We start from the raw sequence: 16,637 nt of genomic DNA, 5'->3' as shown, positions 1-16,637 counted from the left end.
AATAGTCTTCATTGCCTGAATTGATAATGGTTACTAATTGGTAATGGTTATCAATTCCCATGGGCTTCTTACTAGTAGGATTAAGAGGCTCTGATGTAAAATGGCTACTTCTAGAACTTTTAGAGAGATGGCACATTTAAGCACTGATCATTTATTAAAAGTCCATATGGCTCTACTTGGGAGGATGTACCAGAGAGCGTCATTAGCTTTTATTCAGTAGAGAATGAAATCATTTGTATTATCTTCACACATTGGAGGCTCCATAGTAAGATGAACAAAGAGATGATCTTAGAAAAGAAGAAAGATATTCCACTGAATTTACATTTGTGCACCATTCTTAGTTTGTCCTTGAAGAATCCCATTATCTGTAGTATATACAAGGAAAATGAATGTAAGAGGAGCTGTGCATGTCAGCTGTTAGAAGTAATGGATTCTCTTACTAAAACCCCATCCTTTAATTTGTCCCACTGGCACAGTTTTTTAAAATGACTATGTTGTGGGAGATTCCTGAGCTTAGAAACCTGAGTTTGAGGATGTGCCATTGTTTTAAGGACTCTGTATTGTGTTGTGGTCTACTGCCCACTGTGCATGGCCTGCCTGTCTCCACAGAGAGCAGTGTCTGTGCTTGATGTGAAAGGATCATGCAGGGCTTCCATGGGCTTCTACAGAGCCACATCTAGTAGGATTAAGAGGCGGCTAGTGTCGTTGAGGGCTCCTGCTAACTATGGAGCACATAGGCAGACTTTGGGTAGGAAAATCTGAGAGAAGTGACTATTCCATGCTCATTCCATTTTTCTCCTTGGCCAGTTGGGACTCCTATATACCCCTGGTCTTTATTAGTTTCCCTTTGGTTTGTTTAAACAGTGAGGGTTAATGATAAGGGACCAGGGGAGCCCGCATCTGTTCTTTACTATAATGCTCTCTCCCCATTTTGGCTGTACCAATAATTGCAGTTCCGAGTTCCTGGAACTTCCACCAGTGCCACTCTGACAGGCCTTACCCGAGGGGCCACCTACACCATCCTAGTGGAGGCAATGAAAAACCTGAAGAGGCACAAGGTTCTGGAGGAGGTTGTGACTGTGGGCAACCCTGGTATGTAAATTCACATGTGGTTTAGGCACATACTCCTTGTTGGACTGCACCAGAGAAGGCTTTTCCTAGTGACTGTTCCTTTGTTGCTTGTTGCCTTGCAACTGTGGGAAGTGTGCCTACCATCAATATGAAGTACGTGAGCAACCTTAAGTTCATTTAACTTTAAGTGTCCTCACCAACACACATGCAGTGTTAGGATGACAGGCCAGTTTTTTAGCCCAAAAGTATTGAATCCTTCCCAGTGTCTTGAGTTGATATGAGGCACTGGTTTCCTGGTATACTTTCCCGTACCCCTTCCTTCTCACCATGCTGTGGTCCCCTAGAGTGATTCTTAGTACCAAAACTAATGGGAAGTTCTCCTCTGCAACCCATTTTTATCCAAACAGCTTCCTAATTCTAAAGTTATTTCACTTTTTTTCTCCTGATGATATAGGTGTAAAACCATCATAAAGGTTAAATGACCATTGACTTTATTGTGGGGTGGGGAATGGGTATTGGGGATTGAGTTACATCCCCTGCCCTTTTTATTTTTTATTTTGAGATAGGAGCTTGCTAAGTTGCTTAGGGCCTTGCTAAATTGCTGAAGCTGGCCTACCTTAGCCTCCTAAGTAGCTTGAGTTTCCAGGCATGTGCCACTGTGCCCGGCAACCACTCACTCTTCTTTGTAGCACTTTGCAAGTCCTTTCAAGCCAGTAGCATGCCATCTGACTTTTACTTTGCAACAGCTGATGTTATTCACCCAGGAACATGAGGTAGGAAAAAATCAAAATCGTGAATCCTGAATCCTGAATCTTCCCATTGGAAGGGTCTCTCTCCACACCAAAAAGGAGTGGTAAGTCATGTCTATGCCATGTGACAGAATTCCATCCTAGGGTCCAGTTATATAATTTCAGCCTTATTCTTCATCTGACAAAAGACTACTATTTTATATGTGTAAACTTTGGTGAATTATAGCAGCTAACTGCTGGCAGGCTGCGGGGAGGTTCTTTTGTCTTTGTTATTAGGTATTGCATTTTGTGGCTTTAATGGCAAAATTGTTGTGTGAAAGGAATTTTTGAGAGCATAAAGGTTTTTGTGCTTTTCCACATCTTTTTATTTTCTTTAAAAGATTCCATCTCCATAACATTAGTTACGATAGAATTTTAACTCCTGAAAATTTTTGGAATAATGAATCCCCATTTAACCGTCTTAAGTTCTTTCTGTTTTTCTTTCCTACTCCGTATTCCTGGCAGTGGTGTTCTTCATGATATCCAGGGTCTCTTGAATTTGGCTATTGGTATCAGTGACTGAACTCAGGGGCATTCAACCACTGAGCCACATCCCCAGTCCTTTTTAAAAGTTTTTATTTTGAGACAGGGCCTTGCTATTTTTCTGAGGCTGGCCATAAACTTTCAATCCTTCTACCTCAGCCTCTTGAGTCGCTGGGATTCCAGGTGTGTACCCAGCATGCCTGGCTTACACAAATTATTTTAAAACAAGTTTTTCTAAAACATAAAGAGACAAGATCTTCGGTCACATGATGAGACTGTTACTTAGTCCTAACTCATGTACTTCCCATTTGATTTCTCCTATTTGAAACAGTTGGTTTTATTAATAAAATCAGTTTTACTATCATAATAACTATTTTGCAAAATCTAGGATTTCCAAACTATTATGCAAAAAAATGCAATAATAAAAGTGAAGACTGCATTATAACAGTATATAAAAATGCTAAGACCTTTGCATCATAAGCAGAAGGTAGCCTCTGATAATATTTCTTAGTTTAGTGAGCACTTTCTACAGGTTGGCAAAAGGACAATACATTGGCTTCTTGGCCTCGTGAGAGAGATGTTAAATAATTAACTCAAGGTCACTCAGGTCCTGATGGAGAGGCATCGCTACCCTTCTTCTTACCTGGCTTAAATTGCCTCAAGGTCGATTCCGTGTTCTATAAAGTAGATTTACCAGATTTGATCATTTTTACAATTGAAGACAAAAGTGAAAGATGGTCTCCTTTTCAGATGCTGGTGGCAAGTGTCAATTGGCTACACCTTTACATCATTTATGAGAGTGGCTGATACATCCATGGAGCAGATGGAATTTTAGAGCTACCGGAATTTTTCTGTTAGATTAAGTCATTGTATATAATGTTCTGGTTTCTTCTTCTTCTTCCAAACCACAAATAATAGGTCTCTTTTGCTTTTTCTTCCTTTTGCTCATAGGCCCAAACCAACCTATTGATGACACCTGCTTTGACCCCTACTTGGCTTCCCATTATGACATTGGAGACGAATGGGAGCGAATATCTGAAACTGGTTTTAAACTCACATGCCAGTGCTTGGGCTTTGGCAGTGGGCATTTCAGATGCGATTCATCTAGTGAGTAGAGTAGCTTGCTCTGACCATCCACTCTTCCTCCATCTCCTCCAGTTCCATACATTCGCATTAATGTACCAAGGAGTCATGTTTGGTAGACACAAGCTCTTCCAAACATTTGAGAAAACTGTTGGACTCAAAGTAACATTTTGCATCATTGAAAAATGGTGGGAAATTTTACTTGTTGAATATTGCTTCATTTCAAGTCGTATGCTACTACAACTACTGATTAAAGCAAGTTGTTGGTGATGCTTTTGAAATTTTCTGTTAAGTCAAACTCAGTGGAGTCAGTTCTCATTGAGAGTACCAGTCAGAGAAACCCCAATTCTCTTTTAATCTTTAGTGTTGAATGTGGTTCAAGATGATGATTCATATTCATACTCATTTAGCACAAATCAAACATACACATGTACACACACACTCTCACATTATACACACACATCACAAATACACACATTGAATATGTGCACACACACACACACACACACACACACACACACACACCAGCCACATAGTTTGAATATTGCTAGTAATGTAAAGGAAAATGTACAGATATACTACTTGTCCATAATTTAAAAGCCACTTCACCAAAATATATTTGATTTTCAAATTATAGAGATTTTAATGTTTCAAATTACAGTGATCCTAGGATTATCTATTGTGCTTTGAGAGTTACTATTAGAATTTATAACCTTTCACTTATCCTTCGATTTTAGGAGATATAATCATTATTGACCATTGGTTCATTTTTACAAGTGTTAACCATTATACCATATAAACAAGCCTTTTATCAACTTTTACAGAAATCATATTCATGGAAGTAAAACAGAACAGATTTTTAAAGATTTCTTAAAAGTATATTAGTTGACTTGTATACATGAAATGGCTTAATCCAGATTGAAATTCAAAAGCGAACTGATTTTTACAGTGTAGACTTCTGAGCTTGGCCACCTGAAAATGGTATATAAAATTGGGAGGCTGAGCAGAAGTATGGGCGTGCACTGCGGTAGAGTTGGGTGTGCTAACATGTGGCAGCAATGAGGTGGTTGGTTTTTAACTTCTGAAAATGAACTACTTTCTAAAAGTCTGCCTGTTTTTTTGCCTGCGTAACTATTAGGTGCAATTGTGGGAGCAGAAGTCTAGGGTTGTTTATGAGTGTCTTTAGATCAACTTACATATTCTTTGCTTGAATGTCATAGTTGTTTAATGCCTTTTCTTCCAATTTGAGAAGACTGAATTGTTGATTTTATAAATTAGAAGAAAAAATGCATTCTGATGTAAACTTCCTAAGTGTGTTCTATTTAGTATAAATCTCAGAGACTAAAAGTCATCTTTTACATATGGTAAAGGCATAGGACTTGTGGATCCTCTTCAGCACCAGGTCTCTATTTGTAGGGATGATAGCCAGGGTTTATCATTGTTTTGTCATCTATGTTTATTCTTTCTTTCAACTTACATGCAAGAGGTCATGGCAGAAAGAAAATGCTGATCTGTTTCATTGCACTTCTTTGTATCTAAGGTCTCTGCAAATCCAAAACTGACTTTAAAATATATATATATATTCCTAAAAGACTACTCTGATCCTGCTTTCATTCACCACAATTTTAAACCTTAATGAAAATTTAAATGGAAATCATTGACCAAGTGCTATGACATGATTACTGCGGAGTGCCTTAAAATGGCCTAGAAAATAATAAATAGTAGAAACTGTACTTTTAAGTCCAACTGAAGAATCAGTTCACAGTAGGGATTGTGACCTTTAACTTGTCATTCTTTCCAGATATGTGGATTTTAAAATTCTATATCCCAGTGTGCTTTTCTCTTGAGAGTCAGAACACAAATAACTCTGCCTGTGATTTTCCCACCCACATAGAATGGTGCTACGACAATGATGTGAACTACAAGATTGGGGAGAAGTGGACTCGCAGGGCAGACAATGGCGAGATGGTTTCCGGAGCTCTATTGGCACACCCACTTCCATTAGGGGCTGTAACGCCCATTCACAGGATGGACTGGAGACTTTAGGTCCCCTTGAGGTTTGAACAGAGGCTTTGTTCATCTTTTGATTTGGAAAAGTGGAGGTGAGCCTGAAAAAGGAGTCATGATGGAATGTTATTACAGGCCACTTTAGCACTTTTCTGAGTATTTTGATCATTATGTGCAGTGAAAATGGTGGAAGAAGTCTCTATTGGTCTGTCAATTCAACTTTTAAAATATGATTTCCATTGAACCTATTAGATCTAGTTTGTGGAAATGCTGCCTTAAGATCTGAGAAGTAGTACCTCTCTTATGATGATTCATATAAATTTGAGTAATTTGGACTTTGATGATACAAATTTAGGATAAAATAGAACCCACCCTTGTATCAAGCTGAGTCTGCATTGCTGTTCTTGGTCTTACATGTGCTTCTGATTTGTGCCTACATGTAGATGGAACAACATGCTACGATGATGGGAAGGTTTACCAGGTGGGATAACGGTGGCAGAAGGAATTTTTAGGTGCCATTTGTTGCTGCACATGCTTTGGAGGCCAGCAGGTAAGATGGGATGTGCCAGGTTCCCTGCAATTTAGATATGACACAGGGGAGGCTAAAGGATTTTTAAAGTATAAAATATCTTATCTGGAAAGTTTGGTTCCCCTCAAAACTATCAATAAGCCTTGGGAAATGCTGCAATCTGAGGTTTGGAAAGAAAAATGCTTTGACTTGATAATGAACAACTCCTGGGAGTGATAGGCATTTGTGAGCAGAAAAGTCTAATAATGGAGGTAGAATGGTGAGGGGTTTAGGGAACCACTTAGTCCAATATTAATTCTTTGAAAACTTGAAGTAATGTCTATGATATTTTTCCCCATTGAGAAGCAATCTATAAAAGTGATCAAACTGATCAACTGAGAATGCCATTCACTTTCCTTTCTCTTTTTATCATATTCTTTTAAAGCAAATTGAAGCTTACCCTTCTACCCATCAGTATGTATGTAACCTCTGATGTGTGACCCAGGGGCAAATAAGCATTTCTGAGCCACTGCCTGGAATATTATCATTTCATAAAACAGAGACAAGAAGTGTATGAGTTACAATCAGGCTGAGGGATGTATGGTATGAATAAAATAAATTTCAAAAGAATATTTTACCTTTGAGTCATTTTTATAAAAAAACAGCCAAGTTGTTATTGATTAAAATTCTTTTTTTTTCACAGATCTCCCAGAGCAAATCAAATGAATGAGCTGTAAACCTGAGTTGTGATTTTAGTAGATGGGTAGCTACACACTCAACACACTAGAAAAGTGGAACCTTCATTTATAGTTAGAGTGGTTATATCAGTATCACAGTCTGAGTTTACCTTGATTTGTAGGGAGTCTATGGGACCTGAAAAACATATTATGTTGCTTTGGCTGTAGAAGCATCAATGTATATTGTGTACCACGTAATGGCATTTAGGTCAATGGTACCACAAAAACAGTTTCCATCTCATGAGGTTATATAGCCCAGTTATACCATAGTTTGTATAGATGTAATCTCATTGATGTCTTACCAGTGTATCTCTCAAAATTATGGCTCCATCATTAAGTGAGGCATATGACAGTTCTGGTTGATAATCAGTACTTAATAGGAGATATTCTGCCAAGGAGGATCTGACTATTAAGCTTTAATAACTTAAAGATAACCGAGAACAGGCAAATTGCAGTCTCCTTCTATTTTTAGAGTCTGAATTGTGTCCGATTGGAAAATGACTTCTTGAATAAATAAGATATTATCTCAAGTGATTGTCTCTGAGAAGGAATAGATGTTTCTTAGTCCAGGTGTTGTGCCTTAACTTAACCTTAGAGTAAGTAGTTACTCTTTCGAGGAATATATTTTCAGATAAAAATTGTATTTCTTTCCTGACAAAAGACTTATAGTAATTTGTTGTCCTGATACTGAGAGTTATCCAACTCCTCTGTATTGCTCACAGAAACATCCTGTTTTTTTTTTCATTCTTTGTAGCTTCACAAAGAATCTCTAGAACATGTGTCAGCCAACTTTTTCTGTAGAAAGTTAGATTCTAAATACTTTAGACTATTAAAGCCACAGATAATATGTAAGTGAAGATTGTGGTCATGTTCTGATAAAAAAATTATAAAATAAGCCTCTGGATTATAGTCAACTTTTGTTCTGGAATATAAAACATCTAGGCAATTAGATTCTGTGGTTCTAATTTACAAGAATAAACCAATACAAACTATTATTATGATCCTTTTGTATTTGGATCATTCTCTTAAGAGACTTAAACTAACCTGTTAAGCTATTTGACTTTCTTGTTAATCTATCCATCTACTCTCTCAACTAGACTACAAAATAGAAGTCAAATATTAGATCTTAAGCACATAGTTAAGGTTTTTCAGCCACCAAAGCTGAAGACAGAGATGGTATCCCCTTTTAGAAAGAAAGCTGATTTATTTACTAGCAAGTGGAAAAGATAACCAATTTCCTGGGCTCAGGGTTGCCCAGTTGTGAAGAAAACTCATTACATGTGCATCCCTCCATGTTGCCCATGTGGAACTTGATGAGATAAAAGAAACTAAGGAACACATGAATCTCAGGCTGCTTGATATCTCATGAGCAATAGTATTCTGTATCTCTTGCCCTTGGAGTCTCTAATATTCTGCTTGTATAAAGACAGGATAATTACTACACCAAAAGTAGTAAAAAATTTCAGATATTTCATAGTCTAAGGAAAAATTTCTAGAGATGGAGACAAATATGCATTTTTAATAAATTTTAATATTAAAGTTATCCGTATTTACACACACACACACACACACACACACACACACACACACATATAGATATATATATTTCTCTTCCTCCAATTGTGTTATCTAATGTTTGATATTTGCCAACTTGGTAAGTGAAAATGATATTGGATTTTAGTTTTAATTTGTATTTTCACAGTGAGTGAGTCTAAATATTAACTCAAGGACTAAAGAGCTTTTGATATATAATTTTCTCTGTAGTCATAATCTGACTTTCCCCATTTTTCTATTTGTTTCTTTGATTATTTTGAGTTCTTTCAGTACTAACAAAGTAGGATGTTGTCTATTATACATTACACATACTTCTAAATTTCAGTTGTCTTTTTTATTTATTCAAGGTTTTTCTTGTAAATGAGACTTTTTAAAATTTTAAGTAGACAAATTTATCAGGATTCTCTTTTATGGCTCTGAATTTATGTTTAAGTTCCTTCCTATTCAAAGATAATTTAAGACAATATGTTCTGCTGCTTTTTGTACTTTTCTGATTTTATTTCTCTTACTTGAATCTTTTATCTATCTGAAGTGCATTTTTTAGCAAGGATTAAGATACAGATCCATATTTGTTTTTTTTTTTGGGGGGGGGGGCGGGGATTTAAGTTATTTTTGAATTAACCCATGTTGGAAATCTTAATTGAGATTTAGAACAAAAAAGAATTTCCTTGAGAATAACTTAATCACACACTTGAGATAAACTATTAGCTGAATTTACTAAACCGTTAAATTAAACATTTCAACTAATTACCAACATTCCATTGAATAATAAGTTTTGCTTTGGCCACCCAGCCTCCTTCACAGAGGGAGGGCATGGGGACAGATTATTTAGTGAGGTCATTTTCAGGACTCTTGTTTTGATTGTTATTCATCCATGTGTTCTCTACTCTCCTCTTTCCCTCCATCCCTCCTTGCATTCATCCTTTCCCTCCTTGTCTCCCTCATTTTATTCCTCCTTTTCTTTTTTATTCTTTCTTCCTTCCTTTCGTGAATCTAAAACTCCTCTCAAAGACCAATTGTTACTTCTTATTTGGGTGCTCGGATTTTCTGTATATAGTTTATTTTTTTTTTTTGAAATTTTAATAAATTTTCATGAGTAAAAAAGTCTGTTGGGGAGTAGGGAAATGGAGAGACAGGAAAGAAGTCAGACGGACAGATCACCACGTGAGACACAGGCTCTTCACGTTTCTCCATCTTTCTTTTTTCTTCCACAGGCGATCCTTTGTTGAAATATTGTCTTTCGCACTTCTTAACTAGCTGGGCATCCTGCTGTTGACGTCATCTATGATATCCTCAGGGTGGCGGCCATGAACATTGCAGCCTACAGTCTGGCCAGCCCCCATAATCTCTTGAAGAATTCCAGAACGTTTTCTAGCTAAAGGCAGAGCCACATCTGTTGGGCAAGTTTGATAATGTCATCCCAATTGATAATACCACTGTGTTTAATGTTTTTCCATTTCTTTCGTCTCTCGAAGGTTCCTTGAGGGCTTTGATGATCAGGGTAGAGACAGAGGGTACAGCCTTGATCTGGGCCTGTCTGAACAATCAGTTTCACTGTGATTCCCAGGCCCTTCAGTCACCAGCTAGCTTGGCAATGTCACCACCAACATTTTTGAAGACAGACCCAGGGGGCTGATCTTGGGGGCCATCAGTACACCTCAGGTTCACAAATTTGATCTTGATGGGGCTGTACCTGGGCAGCATGGCACATACCGGCTGGTGTCAGATAAATGATTAAGGGCAACCAAAGGAAGTCGCACCTTGACCTCTTCTGAGCTGCGTGCTCACTGATGAATTCTAACTGGGAGGGGAGGAGGAGGAGGAGGAGGAGGAAGCATTTTGACTTCTCTAAAGCCACTCCAAAAAGAGGCTGTCTCCAGAAAGTTGGGACAGCTGGTGGAGAGAACTGAGGAAGAGCTCCGCCCAGTCCTGGAAGCAGTCTGGTCTGGGCAAGGTCCAGCACGTTTCACTGTGGCTCTCTTAGGAGAGCTCTGAACTCTGTGGACACCTATATTTTCTATACAGTTTACATTCGGGGGCTTTTACTTTTAAATTTTACTACTTTAATTTAGTGTTGGTCCTTTGGAAAATTTTCTGTCTTGATTAAATTAAGGGAACAAAACTTTGACCTGGCTTGGGTTTAAGTGGCAAATAGTAGAGAACTGGTAGGAAAATAGACAGGTGGGACCTCAGGAGAGGGAGCCAGGGAAATCCCGCACAGCACAGGCCCCCCAACAGACGGCACCTCCATGTGCAGCTCTGCCAAGTTGCAGGGATGCAGCCAACAGTCTCCGTTCCTTCTGAGTACAGGACACCGCCTCTCAGTTTCTCCTGTCCCACCCCCCACTAGAGCAGGTGGTCCCCTGCCTCCTCTCCTCTCGGAAGCCCACCACACCGCGAAGTTCCCCGCTGCTCAGACGGTGGTGCCTGCAATGGCTCCCCGTGTGCTGCCCTGGCTCTCGCCCATCCTGGTCTTCATCCTTTTCTGCCTCCTGGTTGACATTTAAGGAAGAAAAATGTTCTTCGGAGTTGGCCTCTGTAGTATTTGGGTTCTTTCCCTCCTGATAAGAGAGAGGTTCTTTTTCCGGAAAGGATGGCCCTTTGTTTTTGTAAGTGACTGACTTTTCTTCTTGGTATCCGGTCAGATGAGGCACTCTTGCCGAGGGTTTCAAATCAAGACTACTAGCGTTAACATTCACTTTCACTTTTAACCTGCTCCTTTTACAAAATTCACTTTCTATGTATCTTGTAGGCAGTTTCAGCCACTCATTTGGAGTCATAAAGTGCCTCGAATTAGAAATTATTGGGAATCTGGACTGGATCTTCTCAATTTCTTTAAATTCTTTCATTGTATATAGTTTGCCAGTCTCACACTGAAGGAGAGTTCTTCTTTCATCATCCTTGTCACATTGTGCTTTTTTCAGAGGGTCACGAAACGGTGGGATGATAACTTTCATGAAGTTGGGGTCTTCTTTGCTCATACAAAAAGGATCATATTCTTTTGGATCATAATGTTGTATAAATGCATTTCCCTTTTTTATTTACGTAGTTCAGAAAACTATCTGATTCCTCTTGTCTCCTTTTTTTAATCTTCTTATGTGAACAAACTTTGTCTATAATTTTCTTCTGGAGAGGATCTGCCACATGGTCAACCCATCTTTTATACAACATCTCTTTTCTTCTCATATTTAATAAGTCATGATGTTGTAAATACTTATCAAATTCCTTAATTATATACTTTTCTCTACATAAGATAGATTGAATAGCTGCATCAATATCTTCTTTAGCTAAAGCCTAAGAACCTCAATATACCTCCGTGAAGGCAAGCTGTGGTTCCAACCATTCTTTTGCGCTCTTGACTCTGGGAAGTGTGGCAGTTACCAGATCATGGCCGCCTACGTTTTTCATTGTGGTCACGAGTAACAGAGACCCTAGAAAAACTTTTGTAGCCTTGTGTGGGCGAACTGCACCTTTCAGGCTGCCGGAGCGCAGGCCGGGCTGCTTAGAGAAGGGAAGCTGGGGCTTTAGGGCAAAATCTGCGAGTCCTCAAACTCTGAGAGACCACAGCCTCCCCAGGGCCTATGTCTGCGGCAGAGGCTGTCGGTGGGCGCACGGGCAGATCTAGGCGCCCACTCCGGCACCTGGGGCGCGGGGCGCTTGCGGCCTCCCCCAGCCCTGGGCTCCGCGCCCTCGGCGTGCACCGGGCCACTTGGCTGTGCTGCACCACGCTGGGCCCAAGGCCCGAGAGCCGCCCGCCCAGGCCTGCGGCCTCAGCCCGAGCGCGCGCTTTGGAACGCACGAACGTTCGCGTCCAGTGTCCCCGCGCCGCAGCCCCGCGCGCCCCCTCCGCCGCGGAGGACGCCACCAGGCTGCGCTGGGGACGCCAGGCGGGCGGAGGACTGCGAGACCCGGAGCCGCGCGCCGGTCGCGGTTCGGGGGACTGGCCATAGTCCGTGCTCCTCTCCTCGGTGACAGGCGGCCGTCACAGCCAATCCCGCCGCCTTCGCCCGCGGCGGTTGACCTCTTCTGTATATAGTTTAATGAGCTTCCCCTTTTCAGTCTCTGGATTCCTTCCTCTGTGTCTTTTCCTCACCAATATTCCAGTATATTTTCTTCTACTTTGTCTCTTCTCTTCCCTTTGTTTTAGACAGGTTTCCCTCTAGTGGGGCCCTTGATTGCTGGTGCTTTTCTGAAAATCTCTGTCCTCTTCTGCTTCCTGTGCTCTTCACAGTCTCATTGTTTTCCCCCTAAGCAAGAATTTATTTTTTACAGAATCTTTCTGGATTATATACCATGGTCATGAGTAATCTCAAACATCTCCATTACTTTTTAGGGCTTCTGTTTATTTATTTTGTTTTGGTCTTTATTGTTGATTTCTTTCCTTTTTTTCCCCATTTGTACTTACCTGTTTTCACCAGTTACCTTTGCATTTATTTTGCAATCATAGAAAAGGCTGTGACATTATTGACTAAAATGTGGACCTGGCCATTTCTTCTGTTAAACATTATCATTTTCTCACCCATCTCCAAAGTGAATAGACTAAGTAATTTATTTACATTTTTGCTCCAATTACAGTTACTCTCTTTCAGAAAAGCACAATGCCTTGAAGTGCAGGTATTGCTGTGTCTGCTACGTTTCCAGTGTTCTACTCACTGGTTCCTGAACTGTACATCCATGATGGTTCTTTTTCATGATAGCTCTTCAACTGCTATTGTTCGAATGCATAGCCTTTAACTCAGGACAGTTGTGCACTTTCTGTTTCCTTCCTAGCTGTCCAACCACTCAGTTTTCAAGTACCCCATTCTTTCGCTTGAGCCAAAAAAGCCCGTGTGCCTCATCAGTGATTCTCATGGCAGTTCACCCCAAAATGAAATTTAGCCCTGTTGAAGGTTATTGTTGTGTATGTTGAAGTTGTTTTATTCTGTGAAATCTTATTTCTGTGAAAATCTACAGAGATATTATGGAACACAAATTAAGTAAAGATCCAGAGTATGTGCCTTCCCAGTGCAGTCCTATCAAGGAAGTGACACTTATATCTGTGGAACTGAACTGTCTCCATCATAAAAAAAATATGCAAGCTTAACCAGGTCTGCAGCTCTTGACATACAACCAAGAACCCCATTGATCCCCAAACCTAGTAACAGGCTTCACAGTGCACATCAGGGCCACTATTTATCATACATTGCCTATATTTGAGATAATATTAGGTAATTTTATAACAAAAGCAGCATCTTACACAAGTTTCCCACCAATAGAATAGTTGTTTCCAAGGAAGGGCATGTTTTTCAAATATGTACAATGGTTCTGTAAGGGAATTCTTGCTCAGCCTAGGATGGGGAAGCGAGGGTCCTACAAGATCCCATTTACCTATTTCTACTACTTTCTCAGCTATTATGTTAGTATAAAAAGGACTTCCTGTAAGACTTAATTTGAATAAAAGGCTTTGTTAACCAAAAAAACAGAGAGGAAACCAAAAATTATGAAAATTTATGAAGTTTTTAATGCTCTTTTTTGTTCTAAACTAATTTATTTTATGACTCAATGAATATGTATATATAGTGCAAATTTATAAACATACATGCATAATTTTATAAATTTATATAAACACACATGTATAGTATAAAATCTACACATATATTTACAATTTTATAGATTATATATATGCTTGCTATATATAGTGTGTGTGTATATATATATATATATATATATATATATATATATGTGTGTGTGTGTGTGTGTGTGTGTGTGTGTGTGTGTGTGAATACACATATAAGCTTACTATATATAAGGTAAGAGTCAGCAATTTAGTCACAAAAATAGGGAGAATTATCTCAGGGCAGTCTCTCTCTTAGGCAGTAAGCCTCCAAAAATCTGTAAAAAGTTTTAGGAGAGATTATAGCTGGAAATAGACATAGTGAGATTTTGAGTTACCTAAATGATTAAGATTTTCTCCAGGTATATTGATTCTCCTTTTTAATATGCTCATGTCAAGATTAAAATATAGTCCTCTACAATGAAAATTCATACTTTCATTGTGTTCTCAGTGTAAACTAGTGCTTAGGTAACATTGGCCCATGTATGCATTAGTTTAATGTTCCTGTCACCTTTTCTGGTATGAATCAAAGGTGCCCTATTTTATAATTAAATGTATATCCTGCTTTTTGTTGTAGAAAAGTTCTAATATCCATTGTTCTGTTTTTCAAACTTTGAAATCTACTAAAATTCCTTTTTCTAATGACATCAAAATATGTGTCTAATGTTATGTTTGGACTTAGATCTTGTAATCAAGAAAAATAATGCTTTCATGCTCTAAAAATATTAAGCATTTGTAAAAGTTTATTGGAAATAATTTGGATGAAATTGACAAGGAACAAAATAAAATAACAATTAGTATTTTCATAGAACCAGCATGAAAGCACTTAATTCACTGTGGTGAGTGTCTGAATTGTAACATTTCTCAGGTAAGAATTTTTCAGTATTCACCAAAACTCTTAAAAATGCCCCCTATTTATGGATTCTTATCCTTAGGAAGTATTTAGAGATTAGAAGAAGTATGTTTGGAAAGTACTTATTATACTAGAAAGTAGTATAAGTATTTTCTTTTTAATTTTTTGTGATATTGAGACTGAAGCTAAAAGGGTGATCTGACTCAACTATATTACCAGCCCTTTTAATTTATTTTTTATTCTGAGACAGGGTCTGGTTAAATTGCTGAGCCTGGCCTTGAACTCAGCATCTTCTTATTTCAGCCTCCCAAGTAGTTGGTATTAAAGATGTGGCCACCAACCCAGCTGAAAAAATACATAATTTAATGTTGGAGAACAGACATATGTGGAATATATGAAAGATATGATTTCTTATAGTCATTAAAATAATATTAAAATATTTAAAGCCATGTTAAATGTTCATTTTAATAATATAAGAAAAATTAGCATTACAATACATATGTATAATATGACCTTGGTCTTTAAAAATGTTGTATATAAACCTAAAACCTAGAGAAAAAAACACTAAAATATTTTGAAATTTTAAAATATCGTCATAGTGTTATGGATTATTCTTTCAGGTATAAAATTTTATTTTTCAAAATTTAGAACTTATTCTCATTATAAAATTAAATAATACATCTTAATATTTTAAATGAAGATTCTAAATTTAAAACCTATATGAAAATGCTCAGGCTGTTATTTTGAAGAAATTATTGTTTTTCTAATTTCATTATTTATGTAGTTCAAGGTGACTTTTTTGTTTATAAAGCTATGTTTACTCTGCATCTTCAGATAACTGGACCTGCAGGTCTAGTAGTAAGTAGCAGATAAATGCAGGTTTATTGGCTTCAATTTGAGAAATAATGGACTAGGATCTCTCTTAGATGTGGACAAAGAACAAAGCACATATGTCCACATGCAAGATAGCTACAGTTCTTCTTCCTCTTCTTTTTCTCATCTTTCTTTTTATCTTTCTCTTTTTCATAGGTTTTCTTTCTTGTGTTTTTCTTTTTTTTTCTCTTCCTTAATTAGAAGCAACATCAACTAAATGAATCATTCTGCTGCTGTTATATCATGTCTGTCTCTTGGTCTTCATGACATGCGTGCATAACAGTGCCTCCCAGGGAATAGGGAACCCAACACTCTTCATTAGCATGCATTTCTTGCATTTGAAGCTGTAGACTCCTATTTGGCTTTCGTGCTTCTAACATTGACCCACCCCACTCTCTGTCATCTGATTTCCAGGAAGGAATCAGGACATTTTCATTTAATAATGCTAGTTATACTACAGCATTCTCCTCCTCAGAAGTATCCATTGACTTTCCTCACAGTTAGAAAAAATATCTAGGACCAAGGAATCTTTGTCTTAGAGTGAGGATTACATGATATGACTGTGTCTACCTCTCTATCATTGTATTTTACCACCATGCTCACTCTGTCAGCTTGGCTGGCATTTCTTTCTGTGCATTACAAACAAGTTACAGATCAGGGACTTTGCACTTCTTCTTGTCCTTTTGTGGAAATGTTCTTGCTCTAAATAGTTGCATGATCCATTTCCCCTCTTCATCTAAGCTTTGTTTAAAATTAAGCAATTGCTTTCTAGATGTTTTAATTCTTTATCCAGATTGTACCTTGTCATTCTTAAATCCCCCTTTTCTATGTTCTTTTTTATAGCTCTTGCCACTACTTGATTTATTTATTAATATGCATGATTGCTTATTTTCTATTATCCTTCATAGGTCAGCTCTATGGATGTGATGATTTTTTGTATTTATCATTACACTGCTTTATACATGGTGTTAAATAGTCAATGAAAAGAACAGCATTTCTCAGCTTTAACAGTATTGATATTTGCATTGGATATTATTATTATTATTATTATTATTATTATTACTTGGGAGAAGAGGACAGGATGTTC

The 16,637-nt window shown here is 38.1% G+C and overlaps 1 protein-coding gene and 2 pseudogenes across 1 annotated transcript in view; 1 reads left to right on the top strand and 2 right to left on the bottom strand.

The window, feature by feature from the left end:
• Positions 1–6,670, top strand: part of LOC143410789 (fibronectin-like) — a 62,483-nt gene extending 55,813 nt beyond the window's left edge. The window contains 6 exon segments of the mRNA XM_076871509.1: positions 954–1,092; positions 3,071–3,079; positions 3,294–3,449; positions 5,320–5,421; positions 5,876–5,982; positions 6,644–6,670. Of these exon segments, the coding sequence (XP_076727624.1) occupies positions 954–1,092; positions 3,071–3,079; positions 3,294–3,449; positions 5,320–5,421; positions 5,876–5,982; positions 6,644–6,670 (540 nt within the window).
• A 2,674-nt stretch (positions 6,671–9,344) lies between these two features.
• LOC143409697 (large ribosomal subunit protein uL11 pseudogene) lies at positions 9,345–9,982 on the bottom strand (annotated as a pseudogene).
• A 30-nt stretch (positions 9,983–10,012) lies between these two features.
• Positions 10,013–11,718, bottom strand: LOC143409696 (protein FAM228B pseudogene; annotated as a pseudogene).
• Between the last annotated feature and the right edge of the window lie 4,919 nt (positions 11,719–16,637).

This window comes from Callospermophilus lateralis, chromosome 11 (assembly GCF_048772815.1).
Source record: "Callospermophilus lateralis isolate mCalLat2 chromosome 11, mCalLat2.hap1, whole genome shotgun sequence".
Lineage (NCBI taxonomy): Eukaryota > Metazoa > Chordata > Mammalia > Rodentia > Sciuridae > Callospermophilus > Callospermophilus lateralis.
This window is presented reverse-complemented; position numbering and strand designations above follow the sequence as displayed.